The sequence below is a fragment of the Equus asinus genome, chromosome 5, assembly GCF_041296235.1.
Source record: "Equus asinus isolate D_3611 breed Donkey chromosome 5, EquAss-T2T_v2, whole genome shotgun sequence".
NCBI lineage: Eukaryota > Metazoa > Chordata > Mammalia > Perissodactyla > Equidae > Equus > Equus asinus.
Window position 1 is genome coordinate 72,910,105 of NC_091794.1, and position 22,958 is coordinate 72,933,062.

Here is a 22,958-nt window from a genome sequence, read left to right on the forward strand (position 1 = left end):
GAGTATTTACAAACTAACTTCTCTGACTTTCTCCCTGCTCAGAAAAAAAGATGATGATCTTTAAATTCAGGTGAGTAAATTTAATATTATTTAAGGAGATAGTAACCAAAAATCTATCTTTTCTCATGTTAATTAATTTTAAGATTAAAGGCTTAAAAAATGAGTCAAGGTTATTACATCGGCTATGATGCACTTCCATGCAAGTGTAATCAGTTGACTCTAAGAAATCGACAGCTAGCCAAAGCCTCTATAAGCAGAGAATGCCACCAAACTGCCTACATTTCTCAATTATGCCAAGGAAATTTACCTTCTTTACTGTTTACCATTTATAGTCGCAGGACCACAGGCAGCTCTGCTTTTGACTATTTTATCGTTATCCCTTTTTAAAAATGCACACTTTCTTACGAAGAAGCTTTGTATGCAGAAGATTTCTTACCTCAGTGCTCTCTGTATTCTGGAAAATCACACTGTTGATGTCACATGGCAGGGGAGTCTTCCAACGCCCAGTTTAAGAGATTCCCCCCAGAGAATACTCAGAATTGAAAAGGTTTGTGTGACCCAAACTACAAGTATCTGAAAGTATTTCAGCTTGTTGGGTTTACATTGAAAAGAATAAGATTCTTTCTCTTTTTTTTCCTGGTCAGGCTTTTCAGACATTTCAAATCCTACAACCAAGCTTGAACACATTTTGCCCAAATCTAAATACATTGTACCTATTATTTGGCTTTAGAAAATTTGAAGCTATCAAGCTTCTAAATTTATGATTAGATGGTATTAAATGCCAAGCTATAAGAAATACTTCCCCAAAAGAATATATACCTAGAGGTTTAAAAGTAATTAAATTTAAAACATCTGTTTTAAAGAAAGGATAACTTGGGGAATAGTTTTATGTTATCATCTCTAACTTTAGTCCTTTACAACTGTATTATAACTTTATTTAACTTAGTAAAAGCCAAAATTGATGGTTCTTAACATGGTATGTGGAGATTAAAATTAAAGAATACAAAGTACCTAAAAAAAAAGCACTCAGCTCAATACTGGTTCCTTCAATATTACTGCCAAACTTCTGTGAAAGAAGCCTTGTAATAAAGAAAGACTAAGAGCAACATAGAAGATGATTTTAAAAAAAAAGTTCATTTACCAATTTTAACAATCTAGAAAAAAGAAAGTCTGACTATAATACTTGGTGACATAGACATCATGTTGAAGTAGAAAACACAAGGATAAAAAAAGTAATATCACTGAAAATATTGCACAACTTCAGGTGTTTCCTCCAAATTTGCTTTATGTAATTGGGTGGATATAAATTAGAACAAAAACTTAAGCAAGATACATGTAACAATTTAACAGAACCTGATAATCTAATTTCTTTCAATTTTTCTCAAATTCATCTTTAAGTCTTTCCATCATGGGGCTCATAAGAAATTAACCAACATATGGATACTACAGTCAAATGCTGAATCTTTGAGAAGTACTTATGCCATACTTAAATTCCTCTACAATGCAATTATGAAGAACCTTCAAGATACTTGTGTTCTGTATGTAGAAAAGTGTTAGAGTCAAATATTCAACTCAATATAAAATAATGGGAAACATTTCTGATTTGTTAGGTTGAGATTGCTTCTCCTTTTGCTAATGAATGCTTTCTAGCTGTAATGTCACTGAGCTGAACAATAAGACGACTTGGAATACATAAGGAAGATAAACACAGGCTAAACGGAGAAAACATTACAACCAGATCTTTACTAGACCATCTCTGCCTCCAACACTTCAAAAGCTTAGAGATTCAGGGTGTTCTTACATCAACTGCAAGAAAAAGAAAAAGGAGAAATTCCTAATTTTTGAGATCACAACTATGAAGTCATGTGGTTATACAAATTCTGCACGTGTGCAAAACATGAGATACATTTATCTTAATTCTCCCTGCTTAGACTTGTCAGTCAGCTAGCAGGACTTTCCATTCCAAGAAACAGAGACTGAGATGTGTTTTATATAACTTCAATAACCTCAGTACTGTAAGAATGAGAGATGCAGTATCCTTTTGCTATGGTTCAAGACAACAGGGGAGGAGGTCACAGGGAAGAATAAATCAAAATTTTTACAACTGAGAAACCTTTCTCAGTTTCATCATGGTGCCACTTTCATTTTTACATAAGCATGTGGCATAATTCAAGCTCAATAAATCAGAAATCTTAATACTTAAAATTTACCTTGACTTTTAATTATCACCATATTAACAGCCAAAATAATTAGATAAAATGTATAGGAAAGGGTAATATTAAACCCCACTTTCCTAGAGTTGGTTTCTTGACACATAAACTCATTTTTTTAATAGAAAAGGGATAGTGCATCTCAGTTTGCTTACAAGCTAGGAGATCACTTTGAATTCTGCATTTCCTAACTGCAAACAGATATAGCACTTATAACAGGTTATAAATAAACTGGTTTTCAAGCATAGAGCCAGCCCCAACGATAATACACTATTTAAAAAGACCTAAGGCAATGAATTCCATTTCCAATGGAAAAAAAGAACTGTGCAAACAAGCTTTAAACTACTTTTTTTTGTGCCAGTGTTATAAAATGTAGCTTTTAATAAAACCTTGACCCAAATGCCAGCAACTTGAGAAAAGAATTTGGGAGGGGGGAAGAAGAAAGTTATTTCATTTAGGAAAAACAACCACTATCTTTTTTCCTAATCTTCAACACACACAATTTAAACATATACAGCTGCTGTAACACTTTACACAATTCCTATGTACTGGAGCAATAACAAGATCTAAATACAATTATATTTTTAAACACTGGGTCAAGGCTTTACATAAAAATACCATCCTACTTTTCCCCCTAAGTTTCTAAAATATCACGTACTTTTCCCCAACATCTGCAGCCATTCAGGAATTTCTAGGAAACTTTTGTGCATGATCTTAATTCCTAATCCCTGGCTCTTTGGGCTCAGTGACAAAAGATCAAAACCACCAAAAACGATGGTTCACTTGAAGTCAGACGAAGAGACCCCGGCTCAGTTAGTCTCGTAGGACGAAAGCAGTGCTGCATCAACGGGCTCCATGCAGGAGGGGCACGTGAAGGACCTCATCAGCCAGTCGTCTATGCAGTCCAGGTGATAGATGTGCATGCACGGCAGAAATCGAATTGGGTCCCCATAAACAAAGTCCATCATACAGATCACGCACCTGTTGAGGGCGAGGGAGAGAAATCAGAAAGCATTTTTAGAGATGTTAATCTGAACAGATGAAAATGGCTTGCCTGTCATCCTTCCACCAAAGCATACAAATTGAACTTTTTCCTAATAATTGTTAATCCATCTACAATCTCTTATTTCAATCCCCTGCGAATTTGCAGAGTTTGAGAGCAACCAACAAAGCAGAGAGAAAAGAACTACATGGGATCAAGTGCACTGCTAGAACTGTGCTTGTAAAACGGCTACATAACGGAAGACACCTGAAGGAGAAGGTGGCGCTTCAGCGAGGAAAACCATCAGTTAGATCAACTTTGTTTACTTAAACTGAGTTTTTAGTATAAATCCAGGAGTAAGACAGTTTTCATTTTAATAACTATATGTAAAAACAGGACCACTAATTTTAGCCCCCTCACTGGGCTGCTATAGGCTAAGGGTTCTTTATTAACCCCAGTTTCAAGTTCACTGCACTTTTGTACAGGTTCAAGAAGCAACCCAATTCTGCAGTGTTTCAGAGTCAGTATTCTAGATAGGTTATGATCCCAAATACTAGCACTAAATCGTGCTATGGCTCAAAGAGCCAAACATAAACATAGTAAATCAGATTATGTCTGTGTTAGCAAGACCATTCCCCAACCTAAAAGGAGAACGGCTGTCCTCATCAGGGATTCTCAGACAATAATGGGCTCCGAGGACAAAAACTCCCCAGAAATAAAATTTTATATTCAACTCATCAAGCTTAAAATTATTCCACACGTTAAGAAATGGACAGGTTGTCCTCATATTCCTAAAAATTCTTAGCAAACAATTTTAATGGCTGCATAACCCACCACAGTATTCTTATACCACAATTAACTATATCTCTATTGTTGTTTTTCAGTAAATTAAAAAAAACTATGGTGAATATCTTTGTGCATAAAGCTCTAGGGATTGAAGTGGGGTACACATTTTGGGATAGATCTCTAGATTTAACTGCCTCCAAGGGTTCTTGAAGGTCCTTGACATATTGCTAAACTGTTTTCCCAGCTGACAAGGCCACCAGCAATGTTGTGACTAGTTTGCACTCACACGGGTGAATCATTTTTAACTGACGTCAACCGTCATCTAAACAGACGGGTAACATAAAATAGTCAGAATTCATACCATCATTTCTTAGCTATTTTTATATGAAAATTCTTCTTAATTGCCACATTTAAACATTCACTTGCATGAACTGATTATATTAAATATCTGACTTCCAAAATGCAGAAGAGTATTTTTCAAAAGCACATCTATGAAGACAGACCTTTGAAACATGTACAGATTTATTAAAACTTACTCTCGGATCTTTTTTTCTGATCCATCTCTTCCAGGGTCATAAACTCCTTTAGGCAGATGCTGTATAAGGCCTATTCTTTGAGCTATCCTAATTTGTTCCTCTTCAGTCAGCTGAGTTGCTAGGCGAGTCTGGCTAGGCGTTGGATGATAGACTGGAACTGGAACTTGTTCCTAAATTTTAAAAAAAGGAGAAAAGGATTGTTTTTAAAAATCTGTTTTCTAGGGTAATGTTTTCCTTTAATTTCTTCTTTTTTTTGGCTGGGGTTGGGGAGAAGGGGGCTCAGGAGAGAGGCAGGCTGGGCTAGTGTGCAGCAGGATGAGATTCTATTTTACCCTGCCTTAACTTGAGCACGTGACCTACTTTTAAAGGATATAAACACAAACTTCACTGAAAAACTGGTATGGAATGTTATTTGAAGTATTTCCACATGAAGATCACATAACCCATATATTTATTCATTCCTGATACACAAATAGATAAATCAATATAATTAATTAACCAAATCGACTATATTCAATATTCTATAGGCCACAGTGGCGTTTTATGGCCTCAGTATACCATTATTTACATTAGAACTGGCCATTAGAGACTCTTCTTAATTGCAGACTCATTTTTTTCTTTTCATATAGAAAACAACCTTAAAATTAATTTATTATTTTTTGCAAAGTGGAAATTCGTGCAATAAATTTTGTTAAAATTCCTTTTAGGCTTTTGGATACATACTTGGATATGACAACTGAGTGAGCCAAATGAGGCCACCCTTCCTCCCAAATGCAATACATAAGTTTTCAGGGATGTAAATTAATTATAGCCAAATATCTACTTATAACATTTACTTATATAAAATATATTAATTTAGACATATTGCTTTCTTTCAACTCACATTTATGAAATAATCTTCACACTCTTTGTACAATCTTTCAACAGATACTTGTTGAGTATCTATTACGTGCCAGGTGATGGGAAGTTGAGAGTAAACAAAATAAAGTTCCTAGAGTGATGGGGGATGCCACTTTAGATAGGATGTTCAGGGAAAAACCTTTCTGATGAGACACTTTAAGAAGACACCTCAATGAAGTATGAGGAAGACAGTGTGTTTCTGACCTAATGATTTCATTGTGGCTAGAACCATTTTTGAGCCACATAATATGGTTTTCCAGAGAACATCTCTACTGAATAAACTGACTGAGACACAACACTTTGAATCCATGTATGAAGCTTTCATGGGAAATTCTATATCAAATCACAATTACTTATTTACATTACATTAGGAAATGTTATTTCCATTCATTCTGTAGGTTCACTCATGATCTCCACAATTTAAGCGCTTGTTTACAATGACAGGCAACATTTGCAATTGTGAGATTATGCTTCCAGGAATAATTGCTAAATTTGAGTTAAGCTTTAAAAAAAAAATTCTGTGAGACGACCTCCATAATCATCCAGAACTAGCATCAACTGAGGCTGTTTTGAGCTAATGGCTTTCTGTAGTTCAAAATAAAATAACTGAGAAAGTACTCATAATGAGAGACTATCAAAGCTCAAGAATAAATATCCTTTTCAAAGAGAAATTTTAGAAGAAAGTCTCATACATATAAATTACGGTCAAAAACTGAAATATTTAATTCAAGAAGAAAGAAATTACCACAATGTCCCCTAAAGATGCCGTCGTGTCCTTTTAAATTAGCCTATTCTTATAAACCCCTTATCTGACAGTAGTCACCGAGTTTCTTGTCAAAGGCAGTTCCACCTAAGACTTTAAATATTCCTTTTCTCTGAGATTCAGAACAAATGTATAATTACAGATCTCAAAACCCAGTAAATCCTTTATCAAATAATTAAGAGTATATTCTCTGGGACAAGTAAAATGCCAGTAGTTCAAAGTTTCATGTTTTATGAATTTCCACATAAAATCATTATGGTTACTTTAAGTACTTTCATAGTTCTGTCTTAACATTTAGGAAACAATAACCAAGCATATGAATGCTTATCAGAACTATATTCTTCATCCAAATATTTATTTACTGCATGTTACACACAAAGCGCCGACCCTGGTGGTCTAGTGGTTAAGATTCAGCACTCTCACTGTTGTGGTCTGGGTTCGTTTCCTGGTCAGAGAACCACACCATTTGTCTGTTGCTGTCATACTGTGGTGGCTGCTGTTGCTGTGATGCTGAAAGCCATGCCACCAGTATTTCAAATACCAGCAGGGTCACCCATGCTGGACAGGTTTCAGCAGAGCTTCCAGACTAAAACAGACTAGGAAGAAGAACCTGGTCCCACCCACTTCCAAAAATATTGGCCATAAAAACCCTATGAATAGCAGCATAGCATTGTCTGATACAGAGCTGGAAGGTGAGAGGATGGCACAAAAAGACCAGGCAGGGTTCTGTTCCTCTGTACACAGGGGAGCCAGGAGTCAGAATTGACTCGATGACACTAGCAACAAACAAGCGAAGAAGACATCATATTACTAAGTGTAGCTCTTGGATCCAGATAACTGTGATCTTAAGCTACTTCTCTGCCACTTAGAGTGACCATGTTTAAGCTATTTAACCTATCTGACTTAGATCCTACCTTATAGCGTTGCTATAAGGAAGGCTTAAATGAGGAAGCTAGTGAGCCCTGGAATGGCAGGAACTCAATAAATGGTAGCTATTGTAACTATTAATGTTGCTTTCAAAGAGCTGTATGTATTGCGGCCAAACTAGCTCTTTCCTATAAGTTCCATGCTTTTCCATCTTACTGCCCTTGCTCTTGCTATTCTACCTTTCCATGCAGGTCTATTGGTCCAGATTCTACCTTGTCCAGCAAGTTGTTGACATGAACGAAGCCTTAGCCAATCCTTCTCCCTGCCATCCAATATTGACAGACTCTGCCTCTAGCCTCTGCTTCATTATATAGGTGTTGTCTACCTATAAGCGAATTAGGAAGATTATACAGAATACAGAGAAACTTCAGTTATCAAGTGCAGTCATCAAGTGAGAATTCTTGATGCCAATTCTTCTAGCTTTCACAGAGGAAGGTAAGCGCCAAACTGAGTGCACTTCTCTAGTACAGCTTGAAAACTTTCTTCCAGCCCTGTATACCTACAGCACTATGACTATAGGCCTTTGTTTGTTTTGCTAAGGAAGATTCGCCCAGAGCTAACATCTGTGCCAATCTTCCTCTGTTTTATATGTGGGTTGCTGTCACAGCATGGCTGCCAATGAATAGTGTAGGTCTGCACCCGGGAACCAAACCCGGGCCACAGAAGTGGAGCACGCTGAACTTAACCAACTAGGCCACAGGGCCAGCCCCTATAAGTTATTTATTTATTTATTTTTTGCTTTATAATGTTATTTTTTAAATAAACATTTCCTTTTAAATGAGTTTTATACATACACAAAAATTTTCAGTTTGTAGCTCAAACTCAGAAAATCTTTTATATGCAACATGTATATTAAAGATCTATTTTATGCACTAGAAAAGTAACTATTGAACAGGCTTTATAGTGCATATAAAAGTTACATGACCCGTTAGTTATTAATGATCATAAATATGGCTGTTGCATCGCTGGTTTAGCTATTCACCTCTTCAAGGTTTTATAGCTAGTAGACAAATTATCAATGCAGAAAAGTTTCATGGTTCAGACACACACATAAAAGCTCATTAAGTAAATGTTAGCTACTATTGTTACAACTCTACTATATGACTATAGAACAGTATTCCAAAGTTTACTTTAAGAAGTGGGTTCAATTTACAATTTTATATGTCAATTCAACCTCAATAAAGCTGAAATTGAAATAAATAAAATTTAATCAAAAAAGAAGAAAAGGATAGGGGACCGGGCCCGTGGCCAAGTGGTTAAGTTCGTGCACTCCACTGCAGCGGCCCAGGGTTTCACCAGTTTGAATCCTGGGCGTGGACATGGCACCGCTCATCAAGCCATGCTGAGGCGGCATCCCACATGTTACAACTAGAAGGACCCGTAACTAAGAATATACAACTATGTACCAGGGGGCTTTGGGGAGAAAAAGGAAAAAAAAAAAAAAGAAGAAAAGGATAACCAAAACTTTAAAAAAAAGGAATCTTAGAATTCATCTAAGACCACCTCTCCCATTTTATAGGTCCAAGCTTGCCTACAGTCACATCATAATTAGTGACAATGTTGGAATTAGAATTCTGATCTCCCCCCCTCCTTTTTTTTTTGAGGAATATTAGCCCTGAGCTAACTGCTGCCAATCCTCCTCTTTTTGCTGAGGAAGGCTGGCCCTGAGCTAAGATCCGTGCCCATCTTCCTCTACTTTATATGTGGGATGCCTACCACAGCATGGCTTGCCAAGCAGTGCCATGTCCGCACCTGGGATCTGAATTGGTGAACCCTGGGCTGCCGAAGCGTAACGTGTGCACTTAACTGCTGCGCCACCGGGCTGGCCCCTGGTCTCCTTTTTAAGCCAGCAATTTCCACTACATCCTGCTTGGCTGCTGGAAAGCAAGGAGATTCTGTAAGTTAAATGCTTTGGATTTTGTCTATTTACATTATTTTGAAGAACAGTACACTGAAATGACATTTTAAGAAAGCCAACAAAATAAGGCATTTTTTTTTTTTTTAAGATTTTATTTTTTTCCTTTTTTTTGAAAGCCCCCCGGTACATAGTTGCATATTCTTCGTTGTGGGTCCTTCCAGTTGTAGCATGTGGGACGCTGCCTCAGCGTGGCTTGAGGAGCAGTGCCATGTCCAAGCCTGGGATTTGAACCAATGAAACACTGGGCCGCCTGCAGCGGAGCGCGCGAACCCAACCACTCGGCCATGGGGCCAGCCCCAAATAAGGCATTTCTAATAAATGGTTCTATGAAGGTTTTTCACCTGTGATAGAAGTTCTTTAATTTCAATAACTTCTAGAATTTAAAGATTTCAAAGAACATCAAATCCATCTTTTAATTGCCCCTGTAAAATAGATTCTATTACTGACAGAAAAATAAACTCAAAGTCTACTCATACCTTCTCTGTGTGTCCTTTGACTGGAACTCCTGCGAGCTCCTTCAGGTCATTCTGACTGTCAAGCTGGGAGAAGGTCAAATTCCGGTGATACCTATGCTCAGAAAGTTGTTTCAAAACAGTAGAGGACAGTTTCTCCTCTTGCTCACTTCAGGATTTCTGTTATCTGGTGTCACTTTCTTAAACTACCTGGCCTAAAAAGGTAACAGAGCCTACTAATCCAATGGGTTTCTTAAGCAATGAAATGATTTTGTTCACAGGAATCTTATTTGTAATCATAATATTTGAAACTAAGCTACTCCGGTGGGATGGGGCAAGGATGGAATGTGACCTGGGAGGGATGAGGATCACCATTACCACCTCCACCTGGAGTACCTCTGCAGAAGCCTAGGAATCATGGAACACAGTTTTGAAAACACTGCTTTTTAAAAAAATGGGATTTTCAATCTGAAAATTAAATCATAAGATTTGGGTCTCTGCTATTTTATGGTGACTTCAGCCAAGCCTCTTTTTTTTTTTTTTTTTTTTGAGGAAAATTAGCCCTGAGCTAACTGCTGCCAATCCTCCTCTTTTTGCTGAGGAGGAGTGGCCCTGAGCTAACATCCGTGCTCATCTTCTTCTACTTTATATGTGGGACCCCTGCCACAGGATGGCTTGCCAAGTGGTGCCATGTCTGCACCTGGGATGTGAACCGGTGAACCCCGGGCCGCCAAGAATTAGAACCGCTGTGCCACCGGGCTGGCCCCAAGCCAAGTCTCTTAATATCTCTGAATAAAGGAGATAACAGCACACCTTTGCAGGGTGATGATACAATCGTAAGACAACATCAAAGAACTTTGTAAATGCCAATGTTTGTAAGTTATTCTAACCTTTTGTTTTCTCTCCATCATCAAATGACTCTGGTTTGCAGACTTGTAAGCTAACTGCTATTGTCCCTGGCTTTGGTCCTGGCTTTCTGGCTTGTCCCTGAATACAAGAAACTCTTGGGCCTCTGTTATGACCCCTGCCAGCTCTGAGTTTTCAACCCCTACCATTCCATTTCCAGTCTAGATCACCTTCCTGATTCTCAGTCCCAGTCCAGCTGACCAGTCTTAATGAGCTGCCATCCACACTAAGATATGATGTATATGAAGTCACACTGGAACAAGTAGTATAAGACTCTGGGTAATAAGTGACTCCAAAATCCTTGAACATACCTACTACAAACAAAAAGAACTAAACTGTCGTAGAAATAACAATCTCTAAGCATGTGCTTTTTAAGAGGCTAGATTTCTTCGGTCTTGTGGTTCACATATGTGTACAGAAAGTAGAAAAGGAAAGCTCTACTTTACGAAGAAACATATTAATAGATGTTAAAATAAAAACCCTATTTTTTAATAATTTACATTATGTATATATTTTCTTCTTTGGTGTTTTTTGTGAAACTAAAGGAGTCCTCTAAGTAGCGTCTAGATATTTAAAATGATTCAACGTTCTAACTTCAGTTTACATGCAACTTTTCAGAAAGCCACAGAGGGAAGGAAATGACTAAGAACTCCTGATATTTTAAAGATGGACGTGGCCTCCCCCTTCTTACCACACAAACCTAATTTTAATTTCTATCACACTTGTTAAAAATTGACTGATGTACGGTATGAGTTATTAATTGTTTAGTAACTAGAGATCCACTGGTATTTTCTGGGTGGCAAAATGGAATCTTGTTTCTAATGTCAGCTGAAGGGCACTGAATGGAAGATTAGACAGGGATATAAAACAGCAATTTTAAAAGGTTCAGATTCTGAGACAGTTCTTACCATTCTCTAACTGAAGGCTCGCTGGGCCTAAATTCTTTGTGTAAACAGTATGATTTACGCTGAACACCGGCTTTGCCTCTGGGAGTCTGGAATTCTGGTATGTGCTAGGCAATGGGTGCCTACTCAGTACCGTGGGCTTCCCTGGTAGACAACCCTTCCACATGTCAGCACAATTCCACACGGGAAGAATTAAGCACATTCTGTGTGACTCCACTGGGAGGGGACTCTTGGAAGCTTGTGCCTATCTTCTGTGACCCTATGCAGCTTTTCCCTTCGCTGATTTTGATTTGTATTCTTTTGCTGTAATAAATCATAGCTGTGATTACAACTAGATGCTAAGTCCTGTGTGTCATCCTATGGAATCGATGAACATTCTAGATAATGTTCAGACTGACGGATAGCGCCTGCATTGACTCCTTTGTTTTCAAATAGTTTATGTGGCAATGTTCATTAGAAATGCTCCTTTGAGAAAAGGGTGTGTTTTGACAATGGTGGGTATACAGTACTTGTGTTTTATTCCTTTTCTCAAAGTAAATTTAAAAAGACCCTGTAGGAACTATTATTTTGAACATTTATTATTTAGCAGAGAGAAAAACATTTTTTTTTAAGATTTTTATTTTTTTCTTTTTCTCCCCAAAGCCCCCCAGTACATAGTTGTACATTCTTCGTTGTGGGTCCTTCTAGTTGTGGCATGTGGGACGCTGCCTCAGCGTGGTTTGATGAGCAGTGCCATGTCGCCGCCCAGGATTCGAACCAACAAAACACTGGGCCGCCTGCAGTGGAGGGTGCGAACTTAACCACTCGGCCACGGGGCCAGGCCCAGAGAAAAACATTTTTGAGATAGACATGTTGTTATCAGCTGAACTGTGTCCCTCCATATTCCTATGGCGAAGTCCTAACCCCAGTACCTCCAAATGTGACTGCATTTGGAATCATAAATGTGACTAGCTTTGCTCTCCCTGGCCTCCTCTCCTGCCCTATTCTCTTCACCTAATAACCATATCTATGTTGACAGCTACAATTACCACCTAGATATAAATTACCCCCAAATTTATATTCCAGTCTAGATCTCCCTTTTATTTATTATTATTTTTTGTGTGAGGAAGATTGGCCCTGAGCTAACATCTGTTGCCAATCCTCCTCTTTTGGCTTGAGGAAGATTGTCACCAAGCTAACTTCTGTGCCAATCTTCCTCTATTTTGTACGCGGGACGCTGCCACAGCATGGCTTGACTGAGTGGTGCTAGGTCCACGCCTGGGACCCAAAGCTGCAAACCCCGGGCTGCCAAAGCGGAGTGCACCACCTTAACCACGACACCACCAGGCCAGCCCCAGATCTCCCTTTGAAACTCCAGGCTCTACCTGACAGTTCCAATTTGATGTTCCAAAAGTACCTCAAATTCAACATGTCCAGAAATGAACTCCCCTCTAAAATCTGGTCCTCTTTTAGGTTTCCATATCTCAGTGAATGACATAAGCATCTTTCTAGTTCTCCAAGACAGAGACATTGTTGGCACTTCCCTCTCCCTTACTCTCCCATCTTCAATACTTCACCAAGTTCCAGCGAATTTATTTTCTATTGAAATACTGACAGAATCTGTTCATTTCTTTCCATGTCTATTTCCAATATGCCAGTCGAAGCTCCCACTTCTTCCCTGGTGCACAATATTAGCTAGCAAAATCCCAATTTGTCCCCTACACAGAAGTCAGAAGAATTCTTTCAAAACAAATCCAACCTTATGCCCTTCTCGCACACACCTAAAAGTCCTTCAGTAGCTTCCCACTGCTTTTAGGATGGAGGCCAAAGTTCTCAACAAGACCCCCAAAGCCTTGCATAGTGTGGTAACCTCCCTCCCTCCCTCCCTCATCTTACTACTCGCTCACTGCTGTCCAGCCCCACTGGCCTTCTTTCAGATCCTTCAAAAAACCATGCGTTCTCCTATACGAAGTCTTGGCACCTGCTATACTCGCTGCACGAAACACTCTCCTCCATCACTGCTCTGCTGAAATACCTCCTTTTCTTCCCTCAGGGCTCAGTTCAACTTCTACTTTCTCAGAAACCTTCCCTAACTAACCACTCTCCTCTATTATAGGCTCTTACAACACCAAGTAAGTTTCCTTCACAGCATCTGTCATAGCTGTAATTTTATGTTCAGTTATAATTTGAATGTTTGTCTTCCCTACAAGACTGCAAGATTCATGATAAGAATTATGTCTGTTTTTGCTCCTCACTGAATGGATAGATGAATAAATGGTCCGCTAAAAATATAAATAGCTAAAAATAGCTAAAATAAAAATATAATATAAAGATAGCTAAAAATAGTCACCCATTAACTTATTCCAGTGTTTCTTTTCATTTCAGTGTTTCTTTCAATTTCCTGGAACCCCTAGCCAATTGTTAAATACTTAATAAAGTTAGTCTACACGCCACAACATTGGGATTATAGAGCTGTTTTTGTTTTGCTAAGTATATTCTTTAAGAACGATTGATAATAACTGTATCTACCTCCACCGCTCCCCCCCAAATGTGAACCCTAAATAAGATTTTGAAGACCTGCGGAAAATGATATTTACAAATTAATCATTCCCAATGTACAAGGGCACTTAATATAGAAAGGAATACCATGAATCAGTTTGTGAAAATCTAAATCACTAATGTATTAAATTGCTAATTATTATAAATGATGGCACCTTCAAGGGTGGTTCAATTGGCTGCCCTCACCTCTATGTCTATGAATATAATTCATGAGGTATTTTGTGCTTGAGCTAAAAAGGTGTGTGATTATTTGCACAATTATTGGATTAATGTTATTTCCTCACCAGTAGACTATAAACTTGACAAGGGCAGGGACTGTGTCTGTTTTGCTTACCAATGTAAACTCCTTACTCAGCACAGTGTCTGGCAGGTAGTAGGAACTCGATAAACATTACTGGATGACTCAGTAATTTAAATCAAAGCACTTATGTTCTTGTAATCCATATCAGATATTCATATCAGGATTCTGTAACCATGTTATGAAAAAATTGCTAATGATTTGGATTAAGCCACAATTAAAACCAAAAAGGAAAACTCAATATAAATTACAACCAACATTCTTTCTCCAAGTGACAATACCTGGTTTGTTGCCTTTCAAATTTCTACCTATCTATCCCACAAAAACTTCCATACGTCCAAAACCAAACTAATTATCTCTACTTCCACAATCTTTCTCAAACTCAGAATTTTCTATGCACACTATCTAGATTAATGATAGAGAAGTAAGTGGAAAGAACATAGACATTTCATGGAATTTCAGCTCTGAGACCTCAGATGTTCCACCACAGGCAAGTTACTTAATACCTCTAAGCCTAAGGTTCCTCATCAGAAAAATGAATAGAATACCTACCTTAAAAGAGCATTGTAAGGAATAACTAAGAAAATATAAGTAAAGTACCTACCAAGACAGGGGCTCAATATCTGCGCCTTCCTATAATGACATTACTAGTCATCCAAGGTAGACATCTTGTTCTTCCTGATTCTGCTGACTTTCTCCCTTCCTTTTACCCCATCATCTACTTAAATGTCTTATAATCTTATCTAACTACCATTTCCTCAATATTGATAGGAGATACACATGTACTTGCCCTGTGAGTTTAAATTTTGAGAAAGGGGGAATTCACAATAAGAAAGCAAATATATCTCAAACAAATTTAAACAATTTTTTCTCCTTAATGCTTTAATTCTCCACATAAGTCTTCACACAAAACAGCAACAATAACTCGAGAATCCAAGGAAAAGAATTTATTTGCCTTAAAGGAATAATTTAAAATTAAAATGTGTGTTAGGAAAAGAAACACAGCATCACGGAAGGGGGTGGAATAGCAAAGGAACAAGGGATTAGGAAATATGCTGAGGCAGAGCAAGGGGAAAAGACAGGGTCAGTCACACAAAAAAGCAAGGTCTGACCTTCTGATGAGAAAAACCTCAGAAGCATTCCAGTTGTTTGTTAATACATAATGAAGCATTTATAAAATGATGAATGTTGTGAAAAATATAATAGGCCCCAATCTTAGGGAGTTTACAAGTCAAGAAAGACAGAAACAGATCAAAGAGTAAACATGTCTATCTGAAAGGCACTGCATTAAAAGTTGGACCCAATTTAGGGAATATGATACAATTTCAGAAACTAAAACAATGCAGTGGGGAAGTGCCTAAATAATGTGCTGAGGCTGGAAATAGTACAAGTCTGGTTTGTGGTGAAGGAAAAATAAAGTCACTGCTAAAGAATGCAGCTTGTCACCAAAAGCTGTATCCTTTCCTCCAGTAGGAACTAAGAGTCAGCTCTTCTGATTTTCTCCTTACAGCCTTACAAGCTGCTGCCGGCACCACCCCCTCCCCAGCTGCAGTCTCCTACTGGGAATGTTTTCTCCGAATTTTGCCAGACTGAAACTGAAGGCCATAAAATGGAGGATTTGGAATCGATGGTTTCAATGCATATTCTAACTCTGATGTTCAATGAATCTTGACCAAAAAACCCAACCCAAACAAACGAAAAACCCAAAGATTAGCATTAATGCAGTTCCTGAAGCATAAAGAATAACAATTATAGAGGGGGAAAAAAGTCAGCATCCCATCTTTGATACTGACAAGTGATATGATGTTATGTTTAATGAGAAAGTAACAGAAACCAGAGTGATCTGCATGGAAAAAGAGCACAACTTCTAGGGAGGTGGCTTGGCATTTGTTTGCTTGTTTTTTAAAGAAATGAAAAAGTTGGCCCCTTTCATTCATTATTGACTGAGCATTTATTATTACAGGGTTGTATGTTGTTGCTGTTAGTGCCGTCCAGTTGAATCTGACTAGACCTGTGTACAGCAGAGCGGAACCCTGCCCAGTCCTTTTGTTCCTTCCTCTCACCTTCCGGCACTATATCAGACAATGCTATGCTGCTATTCACAGGATTTTCATGGCCAATTTTTCGGAAGTGTGTGACTAGGAAGGACCTGGTCCTGTCTAGTCTGGAAGCTCTGCTGAAACCTCTCCACCATGGGTGACCCTGCTGGTATTTGAAATACTGGTGGCATAGCTTTCAGCATCACAGCAACACGCACCTGTCACTGATAGAGAGTGGTGTGGGTCCCTGACCAGGAAATGACCCAGGCCACTGCAGGTGAGAGCACTGAATGTTAACCACTAGACCACCAGGGCTGGCTAGAGGGTTATATACGGTATCCTAACTAGGGGAGGGTTGTCAGGCATTATCACCACAGGCACTCAGCATTAGCAAACCATTAGATAAGCTTCTTCATCCACCTGCAGCTCAAGACAACTGAAATCAAGGTCACATTTTGAGCCCAGGCATCAATTTTTTCAACACCCAACCACACTTCAGATGCCGTTTTAGGCAAAGGAGATATAGTGGTGAACAAGACAGATAACGTAAGGTCTCTGTCCCATGAAGCCTAATTCCCTTATAGTAGGGGAATACAGAGAGTAAACAAGAAAAGATAACCACCTCACCCACAGCTCCTACTATTCCTAAATTGCCCAGGACCTGGCAACTTTGACAGGCATGCATTCCAGTGGAGCGATAGGCTAGCCAACATTTGATGACTTGCACCTCCACACTGCTGAAGAGAGGCTGAACCAATCAGAGTCTTTCTTAGAATTAGAACAGGAAAGCTGAATCAATTGACCTGAAAGGTCATCGAGCAGCAAATAAGAGGCATGTGTAAATTGAGCTTATGAGGAAACCGGTAGTATTAAAGACAGATTACAAATGCTGAAGGAAGCAGTCATTACAAGAGTCCACAAATGAAAAACTCTGAAGGCCCTGGGTAAAAGAAATGGGAGAGAGTGGCTGCCTTGGTTCCCTGACAGCTTTCTGATTCTAATCCATGTGTATCATTAAAATAAAGCATTGGAGCCGGCCCTGTGGCCAAGTGGTTAAGTTCATGTGCTCTGCCACAGCGGCCCACGGTTTTGCTGGTTCAGATCCTGGGTGTGGGCTTGGCACCACTCATCAGGCCACGTTGAGGCGGCATCCCACGTGCCACAACTAGAAGGACCCACAACTAAAATATACAGCTATGTACTGGGGGGATTTGGGGAGAAAAAGCAGAAAGGAAAAAAAAAGGAAGATTAGCAACAGTTAGGTGCCAATAAAAATAAATAAAATAAAATAAAGCATCTTTCTTCTGAGTTAATTTTGTCTAAACCCAGAGTCTCCTAAACACCACCACCATTTTCTTTCCTAAATTAGACCTAAATTAGATTACTGTTTCCTTCTCACCAAGCAAACTGGTTTCCAGAAGGGAAATGGCACCCACTTACTGACAAACAATTGCTTACCAGTGGGGCAGATCTCCAGTGTTGTTGTAGGATAAGAGAGAGGCCTCTGACTTAGTGCACGAGTTGTTGGAAACACTTCTTTGCTATAGCCAAAAAATACTAGAATTTTTCTCATTTAAGCATTCTATATTTGAATTTTACGAGCTCAAAGAATAAGAATACACATTTCAAAAACTGTTTTTTATCCTTATACATATACACAGAATACACAGAATATATGTAGCCTTTAAGGAGTTAAAGGATGAGAGTTTTAAAAAACATATTAATTCCAAAAGGAATATGTCTGTTGCAGCCAAGGATTGGCTTTGGAGCTCAGGAAGTCTGGTATTGCATTTACTGCACTAAGTTCTCTAACAGACACTCTCCCCCCTCTTTTTTTAAAGTTATTTTTTGAAGGACCAGGGCTAACGTCACCAATAAAAATTAATCTCCTCCAAAGACTGGTGAACTTCAGTTCTAAAAATGTTGCAAAAATAACTCTTTAGGAGAAGGTATATTGGCTTCTAACAGTTTTTAAGGCTAAATGGAAAACCAACAGTTTTTAAGGCTAAATTGACGTAACATATCAATTAAAACATACATTCTGATTTCAAAAAGCATTGAAAAGTTTAAAAAATACATTGTAGCATTGAGGAAATATGATATCACTATAAGGTAAAAGGCCTACATTTATTATTATTATTGTTTTAACTTTTTTTTTTTTAAGTTTGGCACCTGAGCTAATATCTGTTGCTAGTTGTATATTCTAGTTGTAGGTCCTTCTGGCTCTGCTATGTGGGATGCTGCCTAAGCATGGCCTGATGAGCAGTGCTAGGTCCGCGCCCAGGGTCTGAACCAGTGAAACCCTGGGCCACCAAGCAGGCAAGTGAACTTAACCACTCGGCCAGAGGGCTGGCCCCAGGCCTACATTTAATATAACACCTTTAGTGAGATATAATTCACACAATATAATTAACCCATTTAAAGTATACAATTCAATGGTTTTTAGTATGTTCACAGAGTTATGCAACCATCATTACAATTTTAGAACATTTTCATTATCCTCCGCCACAAAAACCCATACCCATTAGTAGTCATTTCCCCCATTTCTCCCCCAAATTCCCCAGCCCTAGACAACCATTAATCTGCTTTCTGTCTCTATAGATTTGCCTATTCTGGACACTTCATATAAATGGAATCAAACTAATGTGGTCTTCGGAAGTCTAAAACATGTTTTCAAAGTTCACCCAGGTTGTAGCACATATCAGAACCTCATTCCTTTTTATTGCTGAATAATACTGCATTGTATGTATATACCACATTTGTTTAGCCATCCATCAGCTGATGGACATTTGGGTTGTTTCCACTTTGGGGATGTTATGAATATACTGCTATGAGCATTTGTGCACAAGATTGTGTGGATGTATGTTTTCATTTCTCTAGGGTATACACCTAGGAGCAGAATTGCTAGCTCATATGATAGCTCTATGTTCAGTCCTTTGAGGAACTGCCAAACTGGTTTCCAAAGCACTTGTACCATTTTACATTCCCACTAGTAGTATATGAGGGGTTCCTTCCCATTTCTCCACATCATTGCCAAATCTTATTTTCTGTCTTTTTTATTATAGACACCCTGGTGATTTTGATTTGCAATGATGTTAAGCATTTTTCATGTGCTGATCAGCCATTTGTATATCTTCTTTGGAGAATTGTCTGCTTAGATCCTTTACCCTTTTTAAAATTAGGTTCTGTCTTTATTGAGTTATAAGAGTTCTTTATATATCCTGGACATCGGTCCCTTATCAGACAAATGATTTGTAAATATTTTCTTGCATTCTATGGGTTGTCTTTTTCTTTTTTTTAAAGATTTTATTTTTCCTTTTTCTCCCAAAGCCCTTGGTACAAAGTTGTATATTTTTAGTTGTGGGTCCTTCTAGTTGTGGCATGTGGGATGCCGCCTCAGCATGGCTTGATGAGCAGTGCCATGTCCGCACCCAGGATTTGAACTGGTGAAACCCTGGGCCACCAAAGTGGAGCATTCGAACTTAACCACTCAGCCACAGGGCTGGCCCCTGGCTTGTCTTTTTCTTTTCCTATTGGTGTCCTTGGAAGCACAAGTTTTTAATTCTGAGGACGTCCACCTTATTTTTTTTTTTTTTTGTAAGATTGGCACCTGATTTAACAACTGTTGCCAATCCTTTTTGTTTCCTCTGCTTTATCTCCCCAAATCCCCCCAGTACATAGTTGTGTATCTTAGTTGCAGGTCCTTCTAGTTGTGGCACGTGGGATGCCGCCTCAACGTGGTCTGATGAGCAGTGCCATGTCTGTGTCCAGGACTCGAACCAGGGAAATCCTGGGCCACTGCAGCGGAGCGCGAACTTCACCACTTGGCCACGTGGCCAGCCCCTCCACCTTATTTTTTTTGTCATTTGTGTGTATATGTATCATATCTAGGAATGCTTTACCTAATCCAAGGTCATAAAGACTTAACTCCTATATTTTCTAAGAGTTTTACAGTTTTTGCTCTTATATTTAGGTATATGAACCATTGAGCTAATTTTTGTATATAGTGTAAGAAAGGGGTCCAAATTTATTCTTTGTATGTGGATATGCAGGTGTGCCAGCACCATTTCTTGAAAACTGTTTTGAAAAGGCCTACATTTTAATGTGATATTTTTCCTAGAAGCTTAGTGAAATATTTTGGGGTGAGGGTGAAAGGAATAAGGATCTTACAACACTACTTATCTGAAGCAACCAGGATCTCTTGAGGAGGCCTAAAATTACTCTGACCAAGCAGGTTTGCGAGATCCTCTGTCAGATCAGCGGTGGCAGCTTCTATATAGGTGGTTCCTATTTTCAAACGCACTATTCATTCAATGCCACATCCCCAATACTTGCTTTCTAATTGTTTATGTTGTTTCATGCAACATACCCTAACAGACGAAACAAGAAAAATTACACTTGTTTTATGATGGTCCTCTTTAAGACACAGATACTGAGAATGCCCTGGGTCTCAACGTTGAGCTGTACTAAATGAAAGGTGAGATGCTGATATTTGTCTACTAGACTACTCAGATTGTGCCAGATGTCAGCACCTACAAGTCTGGAAGTGGAAAACCAGGTTTAGTCTTTAGATCCTTCCTCAAGCTCAACTGCAGGTCAGGTCATCAGGAAACTGTTTTAACTAGTAAGAGAAATGGAGACTAGCATAACATGGAATACAGAGGACTTAAATCCTCTTGGCAATGCACCTCAAAAAAAAAAAAGCTTCCTAACTTGACTTCAGTAGTACAAATGTAAATAAAACAAAACTTAAGATTACTGGAGAGTTATTATCCTTGGAACCCAAATGTAAAGTTGTTCTAAGCAAGGCTATCTACCCACCAGCCAGGTATTTATAAGTTATTTTCAAATTGAAACTGTCAGCACACTACTTTTTCATAAAATGCTCCCTGGCACAATTTCTAGATAAGAAGTACATCTCATCATCTCCTCTACCACCACCAGGAATCAAGAAATTTACCTTGGAATATAAAGAAATAACCTAAATATACAGAAGAATAATACAGACTTAACGGAATTTTTTTTTCTGCTTTTTTCTCCCCAAATACCCCCAGCACATAGTTGTGTATTTTTTTTTTAGTTGTGGGTCCTTCTAGTTGTGGCATGTTGGATGCCACCTCAGCGTGGCCTGATGAGCGGTGCCATGTCCGCACCCAGGATCTGAACCAGTGAAACCCTGGGCCGCCAAGGTGGAGAGCATGAACTCAACCACTCGGCCACCGGGCCGGCCCCAAGACTTAATGTAATATTTAATGGCTTTTAAAACTTAGAGCTCTAAAAAACTGCAGCAACATGAGAAAACGCTTATAAAATGACATTAAAAATTAAAAGGATGCAAAAATACTATATAGAGTAGTTTATTACACATACATTTAAAAATATTTACATTTGGAAAAAATCATAAGGAAATATACATTGAAATGTTAACTATGGTTGTATCAGAGTACTGAAAATGTGAGTTATAATATTTATTTCTAGGTAATTATATTTAATTTGCAATTTATTATAAAAAAGGAAAGAAAACTTTATAAAGTTGGTGTCACTAAGTCAACAGCTAATTTTAAAAGTTATTGTTAGAAAATCCAATATATAAGCTGAACAGAAAATGAAAGCAAAATAGAGACAAGTCACAATGCATATTTAATTCTGCTAAAAATATGACTTTTACAGCTGAATCTAACTGCACTTTTTTTAAATTGAGGTGAAATTCACATAACATAAAATTAACCAATTTAAAGAGAACAATTCAGTGGCCTTTAGTATATTCACAATGTTGTGCAACCACTACCTCTATCTACTTCCAAAACCCTTTCATCACTCCAAAATAAAACTCTGTCTCCATTAGGTAGTTACCACCCATTACCCCTTTTCCCCAGCTTCTGGCCACCACCTGTTTCTATGGACTTACCTATTCTGGATATTTCATATAAATGGAATCATATACTACACGACCTTTTGTGTCTGGCTTCTTTCACTTAGCATAATATATTTGAGGTTCATCTGCATTGTAGTATGTGTTAACTTTATTTTTAAGATATGAATAGTGAATCAGTAAAATATATATATATGCTTTTAGTCTAATATTCTTTTGAGAGTCCCTTGCCTGTAGCATTAGCTAAGCAATATTTGGTTTCAACAATGCAGCTTGGAATACAAAGGTATACAAATCAGTGGAAATTAATTTTGTTTTTAACACTTACAAGTTTAAACTAAAGAAAAAGGATAGATTGTTAATGAATTCCAAAACATCTTTTTCCCATTTAGAATTATATACCATTCCCAGTTTAGAATTATATAATGAAATCCAATGACAGAACACGCTATGTACCATAAGTCAAGAAAATTTGGCTCAGTCTGGGGTTACAAAATAGCTGTGTGACCTTGTCACATCCACTCAAACTTCCAAGAATAGAGGAAAACAAATGTTCTTAAATATTTGGCCTTTATATTAAATAGAAGCTCCAGAGGAATCACTGAAGAGCTATCACAAAGAAGCTGTATTTTAACAGGTTACCTGGCAGTGGTACACAAGACAGACTGAAGAAGGCAACGAAAGAAGGTAGGAACGGAAGTTTGAGATGACAGACCAGAGTTTGTTAATGTGAGGTCCAGGGCTTAAGAAAGCACAGTCACACATCCTATTATGACGGGAAACGTTCAGAGAAATGTGTCATTAGTTTATTTCTTCGCTGTGCGATCATAGAGCATACTTACACAAACCTAGATGGGACAGCCTATTACACACCTAGGTTACAGGGCACTAATTTTATGGGACCACTGTCGTACATGCGGTCCATC

General features: G+C 38.3%; 1 protein-coding gene across 1 annotated transcript in view; it reads right to left on the reverse strand.

Moving 5' to 3' along the window:
* Positions 1 to 1,265: 1,265 nt before the first annotated feature.
* Positions 1,266 to 22,958, reverse strand: part of RNF11 (ring finger protein 11) — a 39,137-nt gene continuing 17,444 nt past the window's right edge. Inside the window, exons 2-3 of the mRNA XM_014833185.3 lie at positions 4,515 to 4,684; positions 1,266 to 3,191 (exon numbers count right to left, since the gene is read on the reverse strand). Of these exons, the coding sequence (XP_014688671.1) occupies positions 3,020 to 3,191; positions 4,515 to 4,684 (342 nt within the window). The 3' untranslated portion in view covers positions 1,266 to 3,019. The remainder of the gene's footprint in view (positions 3,192 to 4,514; positions 4,685 to 22,958) is intronic.